This window comes from Pseudochaenichthys georgianus, chromosome 5 (assembly GCF_902827115.2).
Source record: "Pseudochaenichthys georgianus chromosome 5, fPseGeo1.2, whole genome shotgun sequence".
NCBI lineage: Eukaryota > Metazoa > Chordata > Actinopteri > Perciformes > Channichthyidae > Pseudochaenichthys > Pseudochaenichthys georgianus.
The window spans coordinates 41,696,637-41,723,793 of record NC_047507.1 but is presented as its reverse complement, the minus strand read 5'-3'; the positions used below and the strand labels follow the sequence as shown (position 1 = coordinate 41,723,793).

General features: G+C 41.4%; 1 protein-coding gene and 1 non-coding gene across 2 annotated transcripts; both read right to left on the bottom strand.

Moving 5' to 3' along the window:
• Positions 1-408: 408 nt before the first annotated feature.
• LOC117446699 (casein kinase II subunit alpha) lies at positions 409-22,140 on the bottom strand. The gene is made up of 13 exons (XM_034083041.2): positions 21,955-22,140; positions 16,486-16,779; positions 16,280-16,391; positions 16,092-16,193; positions 12,940-12,990; positions 11,675-11,734; positions 11,334-11,417; positions 9,046-9,156; positions 6,896-6,997; positions 6,343-6,443; positions 6,044-6,192; positions 5,872-5,961; positions 409-1,846 (listed from the first exon to the last, which is right to left on the bottom strand). Exons 2-13 carry the CDS (start codon positions 16,584-16,586, stop codon positions 1,734-1,736), a joined length of 1,176 nt encoding a protein of 391 aa, XP_033938932.1. The 5' UTR covers positions 16,587-16,779; positions 21,955-22,140; the 3' UTR covers positions 409-1,733.
• Positions 12,762-12,898, bottom strand: LOC117447455 (small nucleolar RNA SNORA57). Its single transcript, XR_004552233.1, has one exon. It is a non-coding gene; the product is annotated as a small nucleolar RNA SNORA57 (small nucleolar RNA).
• Positions 22,141-27,157: the final 5,017 nt, after the last annotated feature.

The following is a 27,157-nucleotide window of genomic DNA, read 5'->3' as shown; positions in this document are numbered from 1 at the left end:
TATATATATATATATATATATATATATATACACACACACACATACACAATGTTTGAATTTTCCACACAAGGGCTGCACATTAAGACATAATGCAGGACAGTCGATGGTGTGCTTTACTGGTGTTTTATCTAACTCAAGACTGTTGAAGGCTTAGATTACCTAATAACTCTAACTCCACTTAACCCTTTTAGCTCCACATAGGAGAGGATTACTTACGCCATCATGGACAGCAGGAATACTTATAGCAACTAATAAGCTCTCAAAGTACATTCAAAATTATTCAGACTCCAAAAAACGGAACTAAAACCATTTCAAAAAGATATCATTTGGAAACGGCACCCCTGATGCCAGGCTGAGGTGAGAGGTCTGTATGAACATGACAGACATAAATCAGTCAGATGTACCCGATAAATAAAACACGTTTATTTACACAAATATTTCCAAATTCTAGTCTTCTACATAGGGACATACAAATATATACAGTGATGTAGGGACTCAAACCGCTCCATTCTAGGTCAATGTACACATGTTCGGATTTATTTGCATTTACAGGTTTTGAAATGAGAAAAAAAATGCTTATGTACAGCAGGGTCTAAAACGTACAGATCTGGCACTAAAACACTAGGAACACTTCAAGTGCTATTCAACTCCAATAACTCTCTGTACATGTCGATGAAAGCCAGTAAACGCTCTGAGTCCTGTCACTACATAACACAGGTGACCTTCCCTCAACACTAACCGCACTTCAGTCACCTGCAGAGGATTATTGGATCATGTTGTCATTCTATTTACTAGAACCCACATTTCAGTGTCTCCATGAGGAGCTCCCACACAACTAGGTTTGGCCAGTCTCTCCGTCCAACCAACTGAGTAAACTTTGGTTATGTCTTGAAGTAATTCAAGAAAAGCCACTTGAAGTAATTCAGGGAACTGGAAAGCAGCACATTTGAGAAACCATTTATTTGAGAACCTGAATGAACCTTACCTGGCTCCTTAAAGACCCTAGTACAAAACTAGAGCCGATCAAACCACTTGATGGTGATAAACCTTAACCAGCTATACAAAACTAATTATTAACGGATGACTTGACTGAGAGTCGCATATCAAAAGAAGACTTGTGATCTGGTTTGGTAAGAAAGGCAAGACAAAACTACTCAGGCAGATAAAGTGTCATTCACAAACACCTAGAGCACTGAACAGCACCAACAACGTCCACAATGCTGTGACCTGGAGGGCGGTACACTCATCGGGAGAGGATGACAGCGCATCAGGTCTTGTTCTGTTGCGGACGCTGCAGCAGTAAACTATACAGGATGGGCTCCTTTTGGTCCCGATAGCCAACACGTCTTTGCCTTCTGATGCAGTACTTATTGACCACTTCCTTCACAATCCAAACTAAATCACAGAGCAGTCAGCTGTGCATGACAGCGCTCTCAGACTCAGCACACACCGCTTTGTATTCACTACGGCTTGTGGGGAAATCAAAGGAATACCTGTATATTTCAATTCCACAGAACATTCATTTCAGATGTCAGGGTAACAAGTTCAGGAGGGGAACGGAAAAACATTGTTCTTTTCTGAGGCGACGGCATCCTGCAGCTGGGAGGTTGGTGAGCGTGGTCAGTCACGTTGGATGTGGGGCTGGCCGAGTGGCACCTGTCGGGTTCCCCCCCCCCAGCCGTGGTGGTGGAGGACTTGGAAGAGCTGAAGGGGGGGTTGTTTGGGGTGAGATGTCACTGCGGGGCCGCAGCGGGCACCGGGGGGCTCAGGACGGTGGTGGCAGCAGAGAGGACCGGGGAGCCGGTGAGGGGGCCCAGGGCAGTGGAGACTGGCAAGGCAGAGATACCTGAGGGAAGAGAGGGGGGCCACAAGAGGGGTTAGATACTTAACTGTGTGTTCCGTCACATGGGCAGAGAGGGTGGGTTGGACTACCCTATCAAAAGAAAATGAACCAAAACCCACACTTAGGATGAGCAGGTGCCACGTGTGGCGCAGAGTGGGTTTGTACGGGACAATGAGGGACATGTTACTGCGATGATGTATTTTAGTTCTTCAAAATAAAAATGTCTATTGAAACTATTAGCCTATAAATATGAGTGACAACGCTTTACTACAGCTGATTTGTTTGCACAAACTATGTAACTTTATACGTATCTCTCACCACCACAGACTCTCAGAACAACTCCTAATCTGTTTCAGAAACTGCAGCTGGGCCCCTATTCAGGCATCTATTACTAATGTGTTCGCTAATACTAATGAAACATTCTAAATCACACCTTTAACCTGTTAAGCCCCAAGCCTGTTTTTCAGGTCTCAGGCTTGAAAATGACATTCCCAGAACAAATGTCCATATCTTCCCTTCTAAAAGGGGTACATTAATAATCTTTTTTCTCAAAGCAATGATAAACCTGTGAGTTGGATGTAGAAAAGTCAGAATCAATTAGATGTTTTTATTTTAAAGTAAATTCAGATTGAATATAGTAAAAAATATATAAATTATTAGGGCTGTAGCGATACACTAATCTCACGATACACGATATTCAGCCAACGATACGATATATATCACGATATTCAGCCAACGATACGATTAGATATAATTCGATACACTTATATCATTTTCTGAAAGATTTTAAAGGGACAGTGTGATTTTGGTGACATCTTGTGAGTGTTCCATTGACTTGGATTGAATTAATTCAACTGAAAAGTGAAAGCATCAATTATACAATATATGGCTCTGACAGAGAGTCTCCAGCTTGCAAATGCTGGACAAAATGAATCAAAAGATGTGGTGAGAAAATTTGTTTCATTTATTGAAACGGTGCAAACTGTAGCTTACAAGCCTTTGAAACATCAGTACATAAAGTGCAGTATCACAATGGACAATGGAGAATGAAAAGGTGCAGCAGGTGGCGGAACACGGGGGATTTGAATGGGACTGGTTAGAAATTAAAATCAATGTTTTGATGGCATAAAGTACCATAAACATACCGTCAGTTTAAATGCTGTTTTATACTGAAAAAACAGAAGTTCTTGTGCACAACCAGTTGTTAAGCTTTTATTCTGAAAATCCTTCATCTCCGGTTAGCATTTAGCATGTGGCTAATATACCATTTACTATAGAGGTGAATTTAGTAGCGATATGACACGGAGTGTTGCACACCGAAACCTACTGATTTCAACACTACAACTATAGACGTCGAGATATTATTATTGCTGAATATTAAATGAAGGTACAGTTTATTTGAATACGTTTGTTTACAGACGTGGGTAGCATGAGACAACATTCGGAACTACCGGAAATGATACCAGCCGTGAGGTATTTTTGGAGTATTGATTACAGCGTTTAAAATGTATTAAATGAAAAGTCATGAAAGAGATAAGGAGGAGAAAAGGCGTGTTTAGTTATATATTTAATGTGCAATGTCTGAATCCTCTGTAATGCGCAACAACGAACATTGGAGACGTGGAGGGCCGATCCCCAGCAGCGCCAACCGGCCCACAGGGAGGAGCCAGCAGAGGGTATTTAACAGCTGGAAAGGTGGAGCTCGCTCTCTTCCCTTCGCTCACGAGAGCCAGAACACAGCTGTTTTTCTGACTGAACCATCTTCTGCTTGTAACATTACCGCGCTGTTTATTAATTAAAGTATACATTTGAACATTCTCAGAGACTCAATTAGTCTCCTTTTTAAAGCTTCTCTCCTGGACGCGAGAATAACGAACACAGTTATCAGACTTAATGTATCGATACCCGCGGCTGAAATATCGATACTTTCTCGGAAAACTAAATATCGATATATATCGCAAGATCGATTAAATTGCACAGCCCTATAAATTATAGTGTCCGTCCAAAAAATATGTTGTACTTATAGTGAAAACTAACCTTGGATGATGGGTTAGTAGACTAAAAGCTTTAGGAATCCAAAGTACAACATATAATAAGTACCCTGTATCAAGATTGATGCAAAACAAGTGATATTTGACCTTTTTAGACAGATTTAGCAAAAAAAAAAACCTCTTCTGGGGCCATTTGGGTGGATTTTCCTTATCTCTGGCCCCCCTTGTTCGATTTTGTCATGTGACATCTCTTCCTGACCGTTAGAGCCAATAGAATCCAAGGGAAATTGTCCCGCACACACTCATGTAAAAAAAAAGATGCGTCTTTGCACGTGCAAGCTTGCAGCAGAGGGGAGAAATATCCCTGCTCTGATATCTGGAAACGGAAAAGCAGTTTTATTGCTTATGGATTATCAGAACATTTCAAAGGGGACACAGACACGTTGGATTAACCTATGGATTAACTACACCATCGTTTTTATCGTTTTAATGCCATTGAAGACCAGTTTTGACTAGACAAAGACCAAGGTAAACCATGTTAGCGTTTTTGGCTACCTAGCGCCACATGTTTTGATGTACATTTTTGTTGATAACGTCGCGAGTTTGTATCTTTCAGTGTTGAGGTGCGCACCGTTAGACTCTGTGTCTCCTTACGATCATAAACGATGTGTTGGATATGCAGCTAGGATAAGTAATAAGGGAGCTAGGTGTGATTTTCAGTGAAGTAATAGGTTACTATTTTTCGCTCTGGACTAATTCAGAGGGTCAGTGTTAGCATTGTGTGTTTTTTTTATATTAAAAAAATGAAAAAGATCAGTTAAATTAGTTTTTTCCCCGTTATATGGATATAAAATATTCATAGTTTATTAAATATTAAGGTTCCTTAGATGTTGTTTCCTGCAAATGACGCGATTTCGGCGTCCGTGGGGCTTAAGAGGTTAAGATGCACACATTTTCAAAAGCCATTTTATTTATCATCTCCATTTTATTTTTAAATGCAGCCCGAGAGGAACATTACACATATCCATAGTATTTACTGTATATCTGTAGAGTTCAATGTTAATAGACAATAAATAGTTGTTTATGAATTGTACTTTCTTTATTTGATTGGCAGTTAGTTGTTGATTACATGCAGACGTTGATAAAGCTACAGCTACTTCATTATATATCACATTAATTCATAAAGCAAGTTAGACATTTTGAAGTTCCGGACCTTTGCATGGGGACATTTTCTCTAACTGGACCTCGTTGAATTTTAGTTGAATACCCCTGCTTCATGGTTTTTACTAACCGGTATCAGTATGTTGTTACTTCGGCATCATTTTGAAAACGTGTATTACAATTAAATCACGGTCAAATATGTTCATCTTGTTGTAGTTGTAGCCCCCTTGCCAGCGATTCTCTCTAGTTTAGCATACTCAGCCCGACTCAGCCTGGTTGTTCCTGGCCCTAGAGCCACGATTTTATGGGGCCAGAAAAACTGTGAATTAGGACCCGCTAGCCGGTACTAGGCCAAGTGGAAACGCAACCAAAAACGGGCCCCGCACGGCTCGCACGCTTAAAGCGAGCTACCCGCTGCAGTGGAAACGCGCCATTATATACCTCTAGAATCTGTGGAATCTCAGCTTTAATCTGATATCTTGTTTGTGCAGATCCAATAAGTAATAAAGTATTTCTACCGTGAGTTGTGTGCCAAGTGCGGTAGCATTTTTTCGCCGTTTTGTTTCGGTAAAAATGGTTTGTATCGTCAGTTAGCTGAGTTTCTTCCCGATAGGTGGGTATGACACATTCATCGTTTATTAAATGTTAAGAAGCACTCAAACGCTGTTTCTTGCAAGATGTTGCATCATGCCCCCGCCAGTGGGGGCATGGGGCTTAACAGGTTTGTAGTTTTGCTCCAATAACAAACACTTGCTATACTTAGTTAAACTCTAATCCAAGATCTCAGTAAATTGGTAGAGGTAAGTATTGACATGTTTACAACATGAGGAACAATCTTTTTTTCAGCAATAGAAACACATTTGTGTGTGTGCTCACCAGTGATCATGCTGGATGAGCCAACAGCTGTGTTCCCACTGGCCAGGTTGGCTGACGCGGCCCCACGAGACTGATCCTTCACAATGGGGACTGCAGGAACAACAGAAATAAAGAAATCACTTATTTTGTCATTACTGTTACTGATTGTTTTTTCATTTTTATGAACACCCACAGAAGTAGGGGTGGTCCATGGCCTCACGGGCCGTCAGCCGGGCCTGGTGGTCGTAGCGCAGCAGCTTGTCCAGGAAGTCCAGAGCCTCAGGGCTGACCAGGTGCTGGTTCTCACTGTGGACAAAGCGCTCCCATCGCTTACGAGAATGCCTGAAGGAAAAAGCAGGGATGAACCCAACTGTTACTTTATAATTTGGACTTGCTCAAAATGTATAAATATGGAGTTAACATAGGGGTTGATGGAAAGAAAGCAATAGGTTGTCCAAGACACCGTCCTGAGTCAGCAGTAACAGCCCTTACCTCCCCAGAATGTCGTTGAATCGCGGTTCCAGCTCAATGTTGTACTTGTCGATGTAGTCGTACAGGTCTTCAGTCCCCAGAACCTTGGCTATTCTCACCAACTACAGGAGCCCAAATAAGGATACATCAGTCTGAGCTCTGTATGAGACTGTGTAACCCTCAAGCACACTAATCTACATTGACCCCAGTCGGTGACTGAAAATATTGGGTTCATGGAAAAATTGCACGGTTCATATATTGCTGTAGCCGTCTATTAAATACATTTGTGGGGGGGGGGGGGGGGGGGGGTCACACAGACAGAAGTGCTCCTTCCAGCTTAAATTGACCAGATTAAGAGGTTTCATTTCATTGAACTAGTTAAACTGAAAAATATTAAGTAAGTGAGCCACAAGTAAAGAAGATTAAAAAAAGTACATACAGCGGCATGTACACCGGAATGAAAGCAAGAGGTTTCACAGCTGAGCACTATGGCCCAGCGATTAGCGGGTACAGATTTGTGTTTGTTTTCTTAAATCAAAGTTTGCCCCATCAGCCAACCCCGCTTTGTGTTTACCTGGTCATAGTTGTCATGGCCATGGAAGAAGGGCTCCTTCCTGAAGATCATGCTAGCCAACATACAACCCAAGCTCCACATATCCAGACTGTAGTCATACATCTGAAACACACAGTACATGTATGATACCTCTGTGTGACACACAAACAAACACACACCGGGTCCGTCCGCACCGCTTTACGGCCGCGCACAGCGATCGCGGCCACTCTAGTCAATGTGTGTGTTTCCAACAGACGCGCCGCGGCTCAGAAGCGTCTCGGCACTGGGCTCCGCTAAAAATAGGATGCAAGTCTATTTTTGACACGAGACGCTGCATAGCGCCGGGCAGGAAGTGGAACGGTCAGAGCATCCAGTCAATCCCCCAAATAAACTAATTGTGCAGACCCTATCCCTCCGTAGTCTTTCAAGTAGGAGGAGAAATGCCAGCGTTCTCCTCCGGGTTACAGGCACTGTGTGTAAATTATATAAATAATTAATGCATTTTTTGTACCACTAAAATACAGCAACACATCTTTTCATTTATAACTGGACCATTACAATTATTATTAACTTTGTCTGTACAATGTAGCCTGTCCAGGAAATATGCCCAAATCAACTAAAACTGCGAGCCGGCACGCAAGACAGACTGCTTCTGAAACGCGCCCGGTGGGGTTTGGGGCTGGAGGAGGTCGGAACAAAACCAGGGCGCAGCCGGACCCGGTACGTGTGTGTGTGTAGATATAAAATATAAAAAAATGCAAGGTCAGTAGGTTTGGAGAAAAACACTGAAAAGTGAAGAGCAGTGTCTCAGATTACATGTGTAACAGATAATTAAGACACCACTTGGATACCTACTAGGGGTGTAACGGTTCACAAACATTTCGGTTCGGTACGTACCTCGGTTTTTTGGTCACGGTTCGGTTCGGTACGTTTTCGGTACATCAGAATTTTTTTTTTCACAAAACAAAAACATATATATTTTTTTATTATTATTAAACTGTGAATAATGTATTCACTCAAATAAATACAAAATATAATAAAATAAACATTAAGGTGCAGCATTTCGATGAACTGAAATAATCTATATTTGAACTTTACTGTACAAGTACTCACAAAACATAAACTATTAGTTTTGGGTTTTTAATTATTATTAAACTGTGAATATTCACTCAAATAAATACAAAATATAATCAAATGAACATTAAGGTGCAGCATTTCGATGAACTGAAATTATCTGTATTTGAACTGTACTGTACTAGTACCTAAGCAGCCAGTTTGACATTAGGACTTGCTTGTCATTGTATTTTCATGTTGTTTTAAAGAAAGATGAACTTGTCCACATGGCTGCTGAAAGGGCAGATCTGCTGGCACTAACAATGTCTCCTGCCGTGGAGAACACCATCTCGCTAGGGACAGAGGTAGCAGATACAGCCAGGTAGCGCTTTGCTAACATGGCAACATAAGGATATTTGGCGTTTGTAATAGCTTTGGCTCGGTCTGAAGTTTTTGCGAGTGGTGGAGGCTTAAATGCTAGCGGGAGTTGGGTTTGCACTTCAGTCTTTTTTCTTTTGGTACCGGTGATATTCACGTTCGGGTGATGCCTTTTCAAGAGTGTGCAAGTTTGATGTATTGCCAGCCGCGTAACAAATGTTAGTTGAACAATGCCGACAAACAGCTTTGGTTCGGTCCACCTGTCTTTGTCCGTCATCCTTGTACGTAACTGCGAAACCAAAATGTTCCCAAACCGGAGACTTCAATGATGCTGGAGGATTTTCGAGCTCAACTTTATCTGCGTTCGCCATTAATTTTCGACAGTTCCTCAAATTACTGACTAAATTTGAACACATCCCTCTGACCAGCTCTCATAGCATGCCCTCTCATCCAATGAAATGACTTGCTCGCTCTATGACGCGATGAGCCCAATGGGAGCAAATTACTCTGAATGCTGCGACGCAGCACCTGAGATTACTTCCAAGAAGTTGTTCACGTTCTCAATTTTTTACGTTTAACGTTATATTCGTTCGGTACACACGTGTACCGAACCGAAGGGCCCGTACCGAAAAATGTCGGTACGGGTACGTGTACCGTTACACCCCTAATACCTACAGATGTAAATGATATGTAATGTAACCATGTCAGCTCAAACAAAAGTGTGCCCGCCCCCCATGTACCTGATAGTCCACCAGGAGCTCGGGGCCTTTAAAGTAGCGGGAGGCCACTCGGACGTTGTACTCCTGTCCTGGGTGGTAAAACTCGGCCAGCCCCCAGTCGATAAGGCGCAACTATAGACAGATATGAAGCAGTTAGTTGTTGTCCAACACAAGATACAAAAAAAAAAAATGGACATTTACTTATTTCTCCTGCATTACTTAAAGTGGACCTATCATGCTATATTTGAAACATATATTGTAGGGCCATACCTATATAAAAACATGTCTGACGTTTTTTTTTCAAAATACCAAACAGATCATGCATTTTAGCCATGCCTCATTTCGCTCTATTTGCTCTTTTCCCGCCCTGTTTTTGCAAGTGCTGATTCGGCTTTTGTGGCAGACTACAGCACCACCTACAGGCCTGGCATATGTACTACAGCGTCTCCAGCGGGCTCTCATTCCTCTGATAGGTGGAGAGATGCCCATATAGGCGGCGCACCCCCTTTTCTGACGTCAGAAAAATTCAAATAATAATCAGCTAGGTTCCAGCCCCGTTTTTAGAGATTAGGGTATGGAGGAAAAGAGAGAGGGTTGTGTTTTCTGACACTTGGTGAGTTCCCTGACACACCGGGACACATATTCATTTATAAAAGACATCCAAAAGTGCATTTTGCATGATAGGTCCCCTTTAAATAATGAGTGCAACTAGTCAATGGGGGAAAAAAAGAAAACATAGACAAAAAGCTTCAGGACAAAAATAATCATCATCTTTTAGAGCAGTGCAGAGATTACATATTTGTGTAGGCCTACCTAGTGCTGCGTACCTGGACTCACATTCAGGTTCAGGTCCGGACTCAAGTCCAGAGGTTCAGGTTCAGGTCCGGACTTCTAAGTCCGGACCTGAACCCATGGCTTGTGTCAAGTTGTGTGAGTAACTAAAGTGAACTTATTGTGAGCTAATTATCAATTGAAAATTAACTCATAATCAACTCAAATTCATACTCATCAGGTTTATTGTGCTCCCTTCCAACTTGTGTCTACATTTCTCTACAAAGTACAAATGCCACTTAGTCTATAAATGACTTATGACAGCAACTACAGTGAACTACAACAAAGTTCAAACATTTATTTCATTTACCAAACTAAAGTAAGCAAACAGTCCCTGAGCTGACTGAGCCTAAATCCCTAAAACGTTGCTGAAAGGTAGAGTGTAGAGTAGACTATACGCATTACACTGTTACACACCTACTATACAGTATACACTGTAGTGGCTGTACAGTCAGAGTGTACTGTACTGTCTGTACACCATGTCTTTTCTACAACTCTACATGTGTACATTATACAGTACATACTACATACATAGTGATGTACATACTGTTAGAAATTAAAATCAATGTTGATATGGCGTAATTTTGAATTAAATACACTATTTAATTTAAATCAATTTTATTCTGAAAAAACCGGAAGTTCACACTATTAACTTAATACTTTTATTCTGAAAATTATTCACTTCCGGTTAGCATTAGCATGTGGCGAAATGCTACATTTTCAAACCGTGAATCGAAGGTGAAATGACATGTGATGTTGTACACTGAGCACACTGGGATTAGCACTCATTTATTGACGCTGAATAACGTTTATCAGGGAATGTTTAAATAATCACAGACACCAGAATATACGTAAATGCTAGTTTTTTTGCGAGTCCATGTACCGGTTCCCGACGTTCCGGTTTTAACCGGACTTGAACCGAAACTTTTTACAAGTCCAGTACCGGTTCGGCGTACCGGTACGCAGCACTAGGCCTACCCAGAAATTAGCATCACATGGGCTCCCTCAATTAAAAAGGCAATGGGACTTTTGGTTTGGATTGAGGCAGAAAATGAGATCTGTTGCCAGAAACGTTTATGATATTCTCCACATATTTTTGAAGTGCAAATCCAATCACCAAAAGTAAAAATGTTAGGCCATCAACACACAAAATCACATGACTTCACATAGCCACCTATAAGCTAAAGGTGTTCAGCGTGACGACATTAAATCACTTATTAGCAACCGCTGTTTTATGACACATAGCAGCTTTAGACATTGTGTGGTAGGGTTTTGGGTTTAAAAAAAAAGTGATCATTTCAGCTTGTGTTAACCAAAGACCTAATTTCAGGCTTCTAACCAAAAACATGTTAAAAAAACCGGTCACTTTTAGACGAGGGAACCAGACGTGTTAAAATGTTAAGTCTAGGTTTTAGGACTCATTCCTGAATCACTCTTTTGCTAAGGTAAGCGAGACATTGTTTGACTTCATCACTTACCTTGCGGTGTTCATGATCAATCATCACGTTATGTGGCTTCACGTCTCTATGCATGATTCCCATGCTGTGGCAGTAGTCTAGGGCCTACAGACAAACAAACTCTGTTATTCGTTGGTCACTGGTTTCATTAGAAAGATTCCAAGAAGATGATGTCTACAAGACAAAACCCACAATCTTGATTGCCTTAACAATGGATTGTTTCTGCCAAAAATACCCAAGCTTGTACAAACCCCCAGAATAACAATGACAAACAGTCTTGATTAAGGACTTAATGCTTCACATCCTCCGGACATTTAGGGGTTAAAGATGATGAGCACAAAGATGGCTGAAAAATTACTCACCTTTAGGATCTCGTACATGTAGAACCGAATGTCATAGTCTGCCAGAGTCTGGTACAGTTGCTGGAGACCAAAACAATGTTATGAGTAATGTCTTAAACACACAGCACACGTTCATGTGACAGTCATACATAGGGATGGGTACCGAGCCCCGGTATTAAACGGGCCCCAGGGCTGAATTATTAAAGTACCATTAAGCTCCAACGTTATCGGTCTTTTTATCGGTACTGGAGACATGTAAAAAATATTTCATATGTATTATTGCTACACAAACATTACATTGCAGTTTTAGTAACGCCAACTCCGTTTATAATACGCAAAAAGACTGCAAAATGCGTCTATGATGTATTTTGAGTATTTTCGATCTTTCCAATCCAGACGAGAGATCTCTCTCTCTCCCCCGTCTATGTGCGAGGGGGCGGGGCAGTTTACACATGCAGCTGCTATATGCAGCAACACACACACACTGAGGAGATGGCGGAGTGAACGCGCTCCGAGGTGTGGTTAAACTTTACCCGTCTCGATGTGGACAATACTCGTTACCAAAAGTGCAATAAGAGTTCAGCATGTCAGGGCGGTAACACGAGCAATTTGTCTAAACATTTAGCAAAAGTGCTCCACATCCAGACGGAGAAATGCACCGGGTTCCACTGTCTTTCTAACAGCTCTGTAGCCCCGTCCACGAGTAACGTTTCCACGTCAGGTGTTATGCATGCTAGCAGCAACACACGGAGTTAACTACATTATACAAACATGGGGTAAGGATTAGAGGAAACTGAGTTATTTAGTTTGTTAAAGTTTCAGCTATTCTGTTTACAGTTCTGTCATCACATTATTTAATACCATTTGTTAAAACGTTGTTGTTTCTTTTGAGGTGAAATATTATTTATTTAATTTAAATAAAAAGCAATGCTAATTTTGTTCACAATTTGTTAGTTAGTTTACCTAATTTTTTTCTCTCCAAAAGAACCGATAAGAGTACCGTTAAAAGACCGGACCGATCGATAAGCGGTATCGATAAAAGTAGTAGTACCGTTAAAACCTTAACGGTACCCATCCCTAGTCATACATGACTCACAGGCAGTTGTGGAAGTGTACCAGTTATTGAGGATAGAACCAGAAGATGGTGGACTTTCTGGCACCGAAGACATAGAACTGGACTTTCATATTCCTCCATCACAAACACACACGTGTACAGAAAAACTACGAGCATGCCAAGAAAGGAGGTGTCCACATTTGAGAGCATAAATGGAAAGTTTAGCTCTTACCTTGAAGTCTGTGTTGTTAACATGCTCAAATACCAAGGCGGGCGTCCGGGACTGAAATAAACATTTAAATATCAATATTTGTCTTTTTAATGCGTTGCAGTCTTAGCCAACAATTTCTACAATTGGTTAAATATTTCTATTGGACATAAAACACTATTCGCTATTGTTCTAATGCAAACCTAAACTAACCAGGAAGCCACAATGTGAGCAACACTATGACCAAGTCTCCAAATGTACATTTATATTCTGTACACGAGTATGCAAGGAAACTTAGCTAGCATGTGGACGGTCAACATCCCACCACTGTCACTGGCCAATCCAAACAAATCTATTGTTGGGTTGATGCAAGTGCTTATGTAAGTGTTTAGTTTGTTTATTTAACACGCCGATATCATTAGTGACACTAGAATCAAAAATACAGTCTGTTGACCATAACCACATGTGTTGCTTAAAGTATGAACTAGAGCTGCGATCAACCAATCCACTTTCACTATGTATTGATGGTTTTATTTTCTATTAACCAGCCTCTTAAGTTGCCAGAGTCCACGTGATGTCCCCAAACTGCTTTGTCTGTCTAAGCTGCAGATTACATTACATTTAGCTGACACTTTTATCCAAAGCGACTTACAATAAGTGATTTCGACCAAGAAGATACAAACTTGAAGAAAACAGAATCATATAAGTACATCAGGTTTCATAGAGCCAAACTATTTTAAGTGATACTCAACAGGCTTTAGATAAGCCAGTCCTTTGTTAGTATATGAGTGCTTAGTTTACATTGAAAAGGTAAATACAAATAAAGAAAAGTGTATTTATTTTCCAGTAATGATAACAGAAAGGGGTACCAGGTGAAGGAAGAACTATCAGGACAGTCAGTTAATCAACATGTTTTAGCACTATTTTAAATTGTCTGAGAAAGGTTGCTTCCTCAACTGTGGATTAGGGAGTCCTTAACATTGAAAGTTGGAAAATCTAGACTCCAACCCCCAGATTTCATTCTATAAAAAGGCCCGGACACACCAAGCCGATTTTGGCCGTCGGTGGGCGTCAGGCCGACGATGAGCGTCGACACGCACTACTCAGATTGGTGTGTCCCGCACCATAATGTCTTTTCAGCCGTGCCGACGCCTTTTCAGCTGAAAACCCGCCGCTGTCGGCCAAAGAAATCACTCTGATTGGCTGTTCAGCTAGCGAATCAGTGCATGAGAAGCGAAACGGAAGTGAGGGACCCAAACAAACTATTAAGAAAGCAAATCTGAGATTTCATTTACCTCCAGCTCTCGACTCAGGTTCGGGAAAGCCCGTGAGCTTCTCGCTGTAGAGTGAAAATGGAACGCACACGCTATTTGTTTATATCACACAATCTGTTCTTCTTCTCTCGGTTATCACGCAGTCTGTCTTCCGGTTGTTGCCTCTTTTGAATGACGAATACACACTACCGCCGCCTGCTGGTAAGGAGAGTTATTGCCACTCACGCATGCGCAGTTCGTACGTGCTTCTTGGCCGTCGGCTGAAGTCTTTGAGGTGTGTTCCAGTGCGACACATGGCCGAGACCCAGGAGACACAACAGTCAGGGGCCGTCTGTGCCAGTTCTTTGGTGTCAGCTTGGTGTGTCCGGGCCTTTAGTCAAGAAAACTCTCCTGGTGAATTTTTTTCCTCAATCTGACAACATGTACCCCTCCCTCATCAACCTTGAAGTTTAGCCTCAGTTGCAGCACAGTGCTGCTGGTGTGGCAGCCCAGGTTGATGAGGGAGGGGTACATGTTGTCAGATTGAGGGAAAAAAAAATTCACCAGGAGTTTTCTTGACTAATGGAATGGGGGTTGGAGCTTAGACTTTTCGACTTTCAATTGTAAGGAACACCCGACTGAGGCTACACTTCAAGGTTGATGAGGGAGGGGTAAATGCTGTTGGAATTTGAATAAAATTCACCAGGAGAGTTTTCTTGACTATCATAACGAATTCCGGTAGTTGGAGCTTCAAATAAATGAATTTGAAAATGTACATGGCACTAATGACCAGCCTACTGTGGATACGTTTTCATAATCTGGAAATCAGTCTTTTGACTTTACAATTAAATCCCAGAATTAATTTAGAAAAAAGGCATAGTCTTCAACAAGTTCAACTTCATATCCTCGCCAGGCCAGTCCCAAAGATTACAAGAACATTTATACATTACAGTAATAAACAAAATGAAGCTGAAACAAGAAAATGTAATGCCTGTTATATCAAATTAGTAAATAGCTTTTCTGTTAATTGAGTTATTGTGTCGACTGGGCACAATGAATTGAGGGAGATACATTAGCCCATAGTTTCACTGCAGTTCATTGTAAAGAATACAATATGCTATGGGGCACAGGTGTTCTTTTCCTATTTCCACCTCTGCATTTCTCCTTATCTTTATTTCAATAATCCATTCAAACGTCGGTCATCAGTAAAGGATGAGGAAGTTATCATCCCCTGAGGTCTGACTGTTGCTTTTGAAATGCGACAGTTGTTTTTTATCTGTCATCTATCTAAATTTGACTAATCTTTGCGCTACATGAAACGCAAACTGTAAAGCACAAAAGGCACTTTTAGTTGCTACATTATTTGACTTCCCCCGCTTTGTTCCTGGGACTTGTTAACTATACAGGAATAATAAACCTTTGAGCATCCTCCAACTTTGAAAGAAATCCGTTGTCCCTCTAAAGGTGACAACATAAGGCTAATATATGATCATTGTAACGTATGTGATGATCAAACTATCATTGGTTGTGCTGAGGTTAATAGATTTTGATGGCGTCTCAGTTGTTTTAGGTTAAAGTGAATACAATAGTCTCATTTTTGCAGTGTGAAAGACCTGTGAACTCCTGCTTCTTATAAAGCAATATACCAACAGTACATTATTTGGGGAGAGTCGTGACACAACATCGGAAGGGTGTTAAACTGCTTGGACACATTCATCTAACTTACAGCCAGAGCTGGCTCAGTACTTACAGACACATACTTCCCGAGCAAAAGGGTTAACCTTGCACAGGTGGCGGGCTCGCCTCGCTATTGGTACAGTGACGATATTTCAGAACCCCAACATACACAACATAAGTTTGTTGAAAACAAACATATCAATTAAATATGGCCTTTGCTGCAGTTATGACCAACGTGTTACTTACTACAGGGTCTTTCACAATATCGATGAGGGAGATGACGTTAGGACCTCCACGTAGGTTCTCCAAAATCTTGATCTCACGCTTGATTTTCTTTTTCTTCACAGGCTAAAAGGGAAAAGGGGAGGCAGAGTTAGGCAGATTGAATTAAAGCATGTGATCATAAATCAGAGCTTCTTTCTGTAAGGATTTACCTTGAGTATCTTCACCACCACCTTCTCATTGTTGGTGATGTTGATTGCTTCAAAGACTTCGCTGTACTTGCCACGTCCGAGCTTACGCACCAATTGAAAGTCATCCTGATTCCTGTGAAGGAGAAAAAACAACCAACCATTAGCTGGATTGAAGAGTTGTCGAGCCGCATACTGCAAAAGTTGTTTAATGTCTGCAAGGTGATTACCCCCATTCCACCACATGGGACTCATAGTCCCAGTACTCCCTTGGCCGGTGAGTGTTGACCTCAGTGTACACTCGGGCCCGGCTCGGCACGGGTCCCGACATGTCCGACAGCTTGGCAGAGATGGTCGGGAACTCTCACTGCAGCGGAAGACTGTTGGAGTACCGGGAGGATGGGTGGGAGGGAGGGAGGGAGGAAGAGGAGGGAAAGTAGGGGGTGAAGGGGTTGATCCCTACAGGGCAAAGGGTTTGGGGGGGGCTTTGCCTGAGGACGGGGGAAGGGGCCACGGTGGGATAGCTGAAAACGAGGGTGAGAGAGGAAATGATGGATTAGAACATTTGAATGTTTCTATTTTACTGATAAAGGTGTCAGCAGCAGGCTTGGATTTTCATTGTCATTTTAGGGGCAAGGCCATTTGGCCTTTGGTGTCACACATTTGTTCAGGGCGGAAAGGCCACATGCCAGGGCACAAAGGCCATTGAGGGGAAAATTAGGATTTGGAGCTTACAAATAAATAACTTCACTTTCTAGTGACAAAAAACAAATCACTTTTTTAATATCAATAATCGTATCATCACCTAGGCCTATGCCTCCTTAGTATTACCGTATATAAAATGAAATACTTTACTTTGAATAATTAGTGTTTGGTATGTTTTCCATCTACTACTACTCCCATTCACAAATCCGAAATGAAATCTAAAAATCTAAAATTCTATTAATATGTAACAAATATATTCAATTTCAGAGTTGAAGAAACAGCCTTCAAGGGTCAAACTCTGCACATACATCATTCAGCAGTGCACAGTGAAGCTCCAACATCCAACTGCATGAACAAGCAATACTTTGAAATGCAAAAGTGTGTGTGTGCGTCTCTTTAATCAACTCCTCACAGCTCCTCATATCTGTTCAGAAACTGGACAAAAGTTAAAGATGTACAAAACCACAGACTGTGTCATGACGAACACAGTCGCTGCTTTAATTCTGTCTTTAGGACGTTGTTGTGAGTGTGGACGGAGCAGATACAGGTTAGTTTAGCCTGATCGATCCAATCTCCATTCACAAAACACGCATTTTAAAAGGTTTTTCGCATGCCGTCTGTTCTGCACACTTGTCAAAGCATTAAAGCATGGTTTCTACTAACCGTTATCAGTACGTAGTTACTTCGGCATCATTTTGAAACGTCTATTACAATGGAATCACGATAAAATAGGTTAATTTGGTCGTAGTTGGTTTCCACCACAGTATTTACATGGATATAAGCCCCTCCCCCTCTCCAGCGCGTCCTGTTTGAATGACAGGAGTAAACACAGCTGACTCCAGCGGTTGGAACAATGCGAGTATTCGCATCGCGTCCGTTGTGAACGCAGCATAATGCAGTTCAGAAACCTGTTCTGACACTTTTAAAGCAACTTTTAACAGTGCGAGGGGCCCAAAGGCCATGGTGGCCGTAGGACTTACAATTATTTGTGGGGCATAACGGCCAGACCGAGGGGCTAGCTCAAGCTGATTGGAAGAGATAAACTAAAGTGGCAAAGTGACTTGGAGACAGTCAATGATTACTTTAGATCAGGGGTCGGCAACCATTGGCACGCGGCACCGTAACCAGTGGCACACTAGGAATAAGTGGAATAAGTGTGCAAAATATTTAAATTGTATTTTTAGATCCGCCGCCAGAGCGCGTCTCTCCGTTACCTGCAGAAGGAAGCCATGCACGCAACGCAGCACAACGCAGAAGGAAACAAAAAATGAAAGCAATCTAGACCGCAACAGAATTAAACAAGCTGTTTTTCCTGGCCAAGGACAGGTTCCATGAACACAACACGAGCGTAACATGTCATCACGTGGTGTAGTTTTTATTTTTATTTCTCCATGTCCCCTAGGGCAGTGGTTCCCAACCGGTGTGCCGCAGCACAAGTGTGCCGAAAAAATAATAATGTTTTATGTTCCAACATTTTTTCTCACTTAATAAACTTCACTTCATATAAACTTTATATTATTACATATACAATAGAGTTCAAAAGCTAATAAAACATATATATTGCTCAGATTTAGAAATATTAAACTGCTTAAATTCTCATGACTTACGTCAGTCGTCAATGTTTACGGTGTGCAGAGCAGCTTTTTATCCTTGCGCCAAATAATTGGCTGCCAATTCCCCCGTCATTGCTGCCTCAATGACGGGGGGGGTTAAAGGCTTTGTAAATAAAGTGAGACAGGAAAATCCCGATGTACAGATAACCCACTGCATGTTACAGAGAAGCCCTTGTCGCCAAAGCTATGCCACCAGACCTCACTGCAGTATTAGAACAAGCTGTGAAAATAGTGAACTACATCAAGTACCTTCCGCTGAAGTCTGAACGGTCTGAGAAACGTTTATGTTTGGATGTTAATTTGTGTGCCTTATTTATAAATGTATGATTTATGATTTTGTCAATCACAGGGTATAAGCAGGAATCCTGAAGTCAAATGTAAAACCTTTTTTAAGACCCTTTCCATACATTTTAAGACCTCATCGCCACTTTGAGTTTGAACCGGTTACACACTTCACCTCACATTGACTATATACAGTATTGATTGTCCTTCCTCCTTATCTTCCAACCATTTGGAACCACTTGCATTTCCCCATAACGATGTTGTTTAACAGCCGGCGCAGGGTTCGACATTAAAGACTGCCCGATGGCCCGGGACCATCTAGTGTTTAGCTCGGGCAATGAAGCCTCACCTGCTGGTTGCCCGATCGGGCAATCTATTATGCCAGTATCATGCAGCTCGCGGATCCAGTAATGAGTGACCCGACAGTAAAACTAAACATATCTATAACTAGTTTAGGTAGTTTGAGAGGTAATTAAAATAGCTACGTGTGATATTCTAACCCGAAGTGTGTGTTTTGTCCGCTCACCGCTGCAGGTGATCATGCAGAGCTGCGTGTCCACTCGTCAGCAGCAGCTAATCTCTCTCTCTCCCGTCAGATTAGACTTCACTCGCGTTTATGTCCATATCGATCAGATCCAGCTAGTTCTAGCTAATGATATGACTACCTGCTTATTAAAAGACAACTACACAATAAGTGTCGCTATGCAACTGGGTGAGGCCACAAAGTATAGCGCAGCATTATGCATTTGTTTACATGCCCACCGGAACCCCGAGGCATTACCAACAGATCAACGCACAATCAACCCATACAGGACGTCTCTTTCTCCACATTAAGTGTTAGACATTAGAATGGACTCTTCTTGTCTGTCACATAAGTGGCGCAACTGAAGCTGTATTGCGCTAAAAGGGAAATTATTTTGACGGACATTTTGACCGAAGAGATTTAGATTTGCCGGCTAACGGGAACTCTGACGTCGCCATTTTGTGTGCTTCGCGAATGCGCTCGGCTCCTCTTGACTGCTGCTCGGTCAGCTTCGGGATGAGGAGGCATTCGTTCGAGCAACTCACAGTAGATAACATTAAACATTTTTAACAGGGGCCATAATAGTGTAAATAATGTTTGTTTTGGCAGTTATAACTGAATGTAATGTTTTTTTACATCTGGGAAGGCATTTGCCTTCATCAGATGGAAAGTGTCTTGACCAACAACTTAAGTATTTCTTATAGCTATGCAGGGCATGCAAGCAAGCAAACACAAACAACAACAAACAAGTGAAATGAAGAATAAAATTGAACAATATAATATTGTGGTGGTTCATCTTATAATTCAGTCGAGAGAATGCACCAGACAGCATCTAAGACCTGCATCTAAATGTTCTAGGGGGACGGAGGCCCCCCAAACCCTTCGTGCGTCATCTCGTCCAAGCGCATTTTTCAGGGCAATCTCTATTGGGATCAGGGCCATCTCCCAAAATCCTTAATGTCATGCACTGCGGCGTAAACGGACCTTCGCGCTATCAAGCAGTGAGATGTCCTGTTCAGATGACGTCAAATTCAACGGGATGCCATAAATAAACTACACGGAATCACACTACACACCTACGCAATGATTACATTCAAGCAAACTGTAGAATACAACCATCTTTGGACCATTTATATACTTATTGGAAACAAGCTACAAAATGTAATACCTTGGGAAATGTGTTTTACACAGGTAGACCTACTATTTTCAGCCAAAAAAAAAGAGCCTACTTAGTAGGCCTGTTTATAATATTTAATTCATCATAGGGTGTTGACGTTTTTAGTCTGGTTCTTGTTATTATGTGTGAACACATTATTTGTTCTATAAAATCTTCCATTCAATTAAATACACCAATTTATGGTGTATTTATTGTTTTTAGTTTAAGCTCTGAAGTGGTTTTTAAATCTAAGAAAAGTTGGTGTGCCTTGGGGTCGAGAAATATTTTCAGGGGTGCCTTGGTAAAAAAAAAAAGAAGGTTGGGAACCACTGCCCTAGGGGGCTCCGCAGTGAGTTGATGTTCATGAGAAGGCTAGAAGGAGCATCAGTCCAACAGTCGGATGGTTGCAGCATACAGGCATTGTGCCAGGCGTTTGCTGTGAGGCTAGCATTCACCTGGGTCATGCGCCTGGGTTGTGTCTTGAGCTGGACAATATACCGATATTGAATCGGTATTGTGATTAGATATCATGTCAGATTTTGGATCTAATTTGCGCAATGTGTATCGTCCTATAGGTTGATTGCGTCGTAGCTACTATAACGTTACAACATTTACTGTCAACTCAAACCTACCGTTAGCTAGTTATGTTAAGCAGTTTTTTTTATATTTAATCTATTGTCTTCTAATACAGCATTGGCTCATGTAGGTATTTTGCTAATGAATACGCCGGTAAAAGACAGATTTATGGCAGAGATGTATTTTTTTCCTCAAATGACAAACGAGAAGGTTTTACCCGTGATAGGTTAAGTAAATAAAGGAGTATAATATATGGAATCATATTAAATAAATGCTTTAAAGACAAGCTCGTGTTACCTGAATGAATTCCTTTTCCGGATTCAATCCTCATTCGGCACTCATCTAATCATGCGAGCGTTAGAGAAACCATCGCTTGATTCAATTAAATCTTAACTTTTACAAAAGCTCCCTCGGTCGTCTTGCATCGAGTGTCACAATGCTGAATGATTAATTTAGCCTTATTCAAACTGTTTGGCTAAGGTTAAATCAAACGTAATCGTTTCAGTTATTGATTCGGAATTATGCGACAGCCACAACGTTAAAGTTATGTCGACATTCGAACAACAACTGTAACGGTACATTCATACCTAACGTTGGGTGTGTGCCAATGTTTTCATACAGTGGTGAAACTATATTTATTTGACAGTGAATAACGTTACAGGAGGGCTACAACCGGCTGTGTTAGCTTTGCTGTGAGCAGAAGCTATTGGCAACTTGTCGGCTCTAGGCGGGCCCAAGCTGCTAGCCGCTAACATTAGCATGGCTAACGTGCTCCCCTGCTAGCTTCCAGAGAGAACTGGAGTCTGCATTATCTACAGTAGAGGAACATGGAGTGGATATTTACCCCCTTGATCAATTCGATGACTGAAAGGCTTCCCAGTTAGCTGATGTTGTTTAAGCCAAAGGTCCTCGCCTCCCTCCGACTCCGGTGTGTCTGCAAGTGTGTGATTTCTGCTGTATCAGAGACAATATTGCTGACTGCCGCCGCCGCCGCCACCTACGTCCTCGAGTAATGCAACGGAGGCCGTGGAGGGACAAGCTACAGGAGGAGTAACTGTCAAAACAGCAGCAACTGTCATGTTTATTTTCAGAAACCCCCAACACACTTTTTAGGTCAACGGTTGGAATATTCTTTAATAACCAGGTTAATCACAAACTGTTTCACATCCGAAGATCAGCCCAAAACAATAATTTAACAATTAGATAGATATATACAGTAGATAGGTAGATACTTTATTCATCCCAAATTGGGAAATTATTTTTGTTACAGCAGCAATGTGTTCAGGCATTCAAATATTGAAAAGGTGGAAAACAGTAGAAAATACATAAATCCCATAGAACACAGAATATCAAATATTCTGGATGATTTAGAATGTTCTATAAAAGACCAATATACTACAGCAACATAAATGTAGATATTCAGTATCGAATATTGTATTTATTGACTCGGTGAGACATATAAGAGGTGTATGAGTATTCTCCAAAGCCTACTCCAACGGCACATCAGCAGGGCAGACACCTCAACCAGATGTTAAATACAATAACTTTATTCAAGTGTAGTTTTTAATTCAGGTATTATAAAATGGCTATAATTCATATGTTGTAGATTACATCCTATGTGGATGAAAATACACATCAAAACTAAATGTTAAAGGTCCCATATCATGGCCATTTCTACTGATCATAATTCCATTGTTGAGGTCTACTAAAATAGATGTATATTGTGCAATGTTCCAAACTCACATTGGTTTCTCATACAGGATCTCTGTATAGTATGTGTATTCACTCTCTGTCCTAAACGCCTTGTTATAGCTCCTGCCCCCCCCCCTCCCTATGAGCCCAGTGTGCTCTGATTGGTCAGCTCGTCCACTCTGTCAGTGGTTATATGTTACAATGGCGTTTGATAGCAACCAGAAAATGACACCAGCAATGACAAACCGCTGCTGGAGCGGACAGTGTGAGCTGGCTTACTGGTGTCGCTTCCTGGTTGCTGCGGGGGATCTGCGAGACAGCGAGACACAGCGAAACCCAGCCTGAACCCAGCCCGAGCACACACAGTGCATACGACATGGCAAGCACGATCCACCTCTGTCCTCTGCAGCCTGTGTTGGATCGGTTTGAAGGTAATTGTAGGGAACATGACACATGCAACTTATAAAGCTACCATTAAAATGATCCAACCCTATTTAATTTTATTTATGTTTTTCTTTTTTTGACTAGGCTATTTGGAGGCTTTAGTTGAAGTGTAACATTTTCTAAAAGTCTTCTGAATAAGTGGTCTGATATTTATCAAATGATATACTTGTTACAGCCTGGCAAAAGGGATTGCTGCAACATTCATGGGTGAAAATATATTATGCATCTTCACTGATTATGTCTTTATAACTGTAAAAAATAACATTGTATGCATTGTTTAAATGTGTAAAAATCTATATTTAGTAGGCTTTAAATCATTCTTACTTTGTCCAAGAGGGGGAGCCTCAACATTAAAAAGGACATGCATGTTATTTTTCACTCTGCTCATCTTCAAACCACCCTCTTAAGTTAAATGGAAACATGCATTCACAATACTAAAACACATAACACTTACAGTACAACACCGAACATACAGGGATAATGTTAGCACAATGTCAGGTTCTGAGAGTTCTTAAACTTGACTTAAAAGCTCAAATGTACAGTACTTGCCATTCAAATTGTTTTTTCTCAAGACTTGTTTGTAGACATTGAAAATAATAATGTTTTTTATTATCTTTTACTTCCCATGTACACTTTGACTCAGCTTCTTTGTCTTACTTCCCCTTATTAAGGTCTTTTGCACCTGTCATTGGGTATTTTTGGGTTCAGATTACATTTGATAAATTTCAAATAGCTTTAGTAAATAATTCATAATGCTGGGGCCCTGTTTATAAATGTATTCTTACATTTGGAATTATTTTACTTTATAATATTATCCCAGGGTGCATATTCCTAAATAAAGAAATAATAAATCATATTAATTGAAACAAAGAAAATCTGGCGGCAGATACCAGCCATGCTTTTCAGTTCGTTTTTGGGATGTCTGAGCAAGAAGCTGGTCTGTGTAGTCTGCAGTGTGCACTACACTGAATGACCATGGGTTTATGGTTTATACACAAAAAGAATGTCTTCTTGGGGGTATATGGTCTGGGTATATGAATACAGAAATGGCAAAAATTGAGTAAAGCCCAAACCAAGCATTGTCAGCACTCCCTACGACACCATCAGAAGAAGAGTGACTAGTTTAAATTGGCAGAAGACTCCCATTGGCGAAATTCAATGAGAAACAAAGTTCACGTCACTGTGTTGTTGTGCTTGGAGCAGGCACTCATTCTTCTCCAGAGCACAGCCGGCAGGTGAAGGAGGTTGTTGTGGGCAGCAGGTTTCTGTCAGAAAGACTATTCATTGTGCTCTTGATGAGGATATCCTCTACAATTGCTGTGAGTGTTGAAACTGGTTAAAAGTTTTCAAACGTATATTCTTCGTCCAATCCATGTCCCAGTTACAAGCTGTAAACACTTGCATTTATTGGCCCCAAAATAATTTGTTATGTCTTGTTAAAATGCAGATCCACAGGCGAACTTATACCATGTGAGTTTACCCTCTGGATTGAGGGGACAGTTCTTTACTGTGAATCTCTGCCAACCAAAGGCAGAGCTGTGATTTTTCAACAGCAAACCCTGAGGGTTGAACGGAAGTGCGCTGTTCGGTTTAATTATAGGAAAAACCAGAATGTGAATGTATTCGCCCTCTCGAAAAAGGAGATGTATTCTTGGTAAAAATGTCAAGTTGGTAAGATTGATCTCAAATGAAAGAGAGATAAAGAACCTGTATTCTTCAGAAGTAGGCCTTAAGTATTTAATATGGTTAAGATGCGATGTAGGCTAAGATGTTACGGACGTCAAGCTGCTGCGGAAGTCTGCCTCTTTCCTCCTTTAAAGAACTCTGGCAAACATATTGTAGTATTATTATGACAGGAGGAGATATCAGGCATCGGATTTGTCCCCTTTCACCTCTGCATAAAGGACCGCCGCCCTAGGTCTGAGGTAGCAGGAGAGCAATCAGAGCCCTGACCCGGTGATCTGATATTGTCTGTACTAATGTGTCAGGTCATTACACAACTTCCTCCCAACAGGCGCAAAATAGTCCAGAGATTGTTTTTTTGCTGAGAGGAGAGTGTGTCAGAGAACAATCCCACACACTCATCTGTTCTGCTGGACACATTTCACGATATTGGCCTTGCTTGGAATCAGTAAACACTGAACAGGGTCGCCAATCTCTACAGATATAGACCACAATAGAAGTATGAAATACTTTCTTTGGCCAAATGGGAACTGAGCCATGTGTTCACACTTTCCCATGATCCTCTCTGGTGGTGAATGATGTGAAAACCCATAACCACCTACTGTGTCTACAATTTGAAGTGCCCTGACCTCTGCCTGAGGTCATTAATGTACAGTCACAGCTGACCACTGCAATGGCCTGCTGGGAGCACGTACCTCCAGCCCGACAAATCGAACTCTGTGTTCTTTTACCGGTACAAACTTAAGCATTTGCCTGAAAGAGCTCCAGTCAGCAACAGATGGCTACACTTTACAATAGGAACAACAAGCAGTGAGCAAGGAGCAAACTGAAGTCTGTAAGATAAAAAACAGAGCGACCCTTCTCTTTCGGGTTTGAACAGCTAACCGACCTGTTACTGCACAACAACACAAACACGAAGATTCACCATCTAAGCTTAAAGTTAATTTAGCTAAAAAGTAGGCTATTTGCTCATTGTTTGGTTTTAATCTCTGAGCTTCATTGTGGGATCTGTTGTATTGAGCTAATGGGTAACATTAAATTGAGTTTAGGGTTTCCCATTACAGTTTTTCTCGATTGCTAACACACTAAAATGCTACATAAAGCACAATTATTTTAACTGACACTCAAGAGCAAACCATCGGCTCAAATCTCCAAAACTCTAAACACGTTTTCAGCTTTTCACACAATTTTCAAATCAACATGGCACTTTCTGTAAACCACTGCACACGTTTCTCCACGTAAGACACAGGAATCTGACATGAAGTCACGTGTTTAAAACACTGATATTCAAAATGCCTCACACATGGACCAATGATCAAGAAACACGTTCCACCTGACCAACCACCTGATTGCATAATTGTTGGCTCATCAATCAGGATGTTAGCACTATGAAAAGACCACAGGTGAGTACTTTCTTACAGCAACAATGCAGCCGACATGGAAGCAAGAGCAAGAGCAAGAGCAAGAGGAAGAGCAAGAGTAAGAGGAAGAGCTGGGCTGAGAGTGAGAGGAGGAGGAAGAGGTGGGTGAGAATGAGAGGAGGAAGAATGAGAGGTAGAGGTAGAGCTGGAGGGAGAGGACGTGGACAAAGAAGAATACTCATGATATATCAGTGCTTATATCTGTTGTGTGAAACGTATTCACTTCATTACTGTAATTGAATTGTTGGCATGGTGCAGACTATAACTGTACATACATCCTGCACAATGTACTGTGGTAAACTCACTTTGATGCAACACAGACACTGACCAACCACTATATCTTTGTTGTTTATCTGAAGGACTGAGAAACAAAGAGGTGCAGGTGGAAGGGTAAAGATTTTCAACGAGGCAGGAAGCAGCAGTTACAAACTGGGTTTTGGCAAACAATGCCGTCAGAGAGATCCTAAGCATAACTATGTGCTGAGATGCATGTTGCTCAATGTTATCTTTTTCAACAACTCATTTGTATTTCTTCATTTACTGTATTTCTGTAAACTCAAGCAATCTTTCTCTGCAGAAACCTCTCTGTACAGAGCACAGCCCATAACAGATGGGCAGCCCATCAGGGACCGCTGGCAAGCTGCTGCCGCGCCTCCGCCTTAACTTGTTATTTTTAGCTGTCCTTCTAGCTTGAATCAGTCTGTTTGTGCTCTATTGTTCCAACCTTACACTACTTAGCCAGTCTGAAGTCGAAGTAATTCCACAGTGTTTCACCTGCAGCCTGCCTGGTGCTGCACTGTTACCAGA

Coding starts and splice junctions, on each gene's coding strand:
- LOC117446699 (XM_034083041.2), bottom strand. CDS start 16,586: ATGTCGGGACCCGTGCCGAGCCGGGCCCGAGTGTACACTGAGGTCAAC. Junction 6,998..9,045: donor AGCTCCTGGTGGACTATCAG/GTACATGGGGGG, acceptor TGTGTGTTTCAG/ATGTATGACTACAGTCTGGA. Junction 5,962..6,043: donor CATGGACCACCCCTACTTCT/GTGGGTGTTCAT, acceptor TTGTTCCTGCAG/TCCCCATTGTGAAGGATCAG.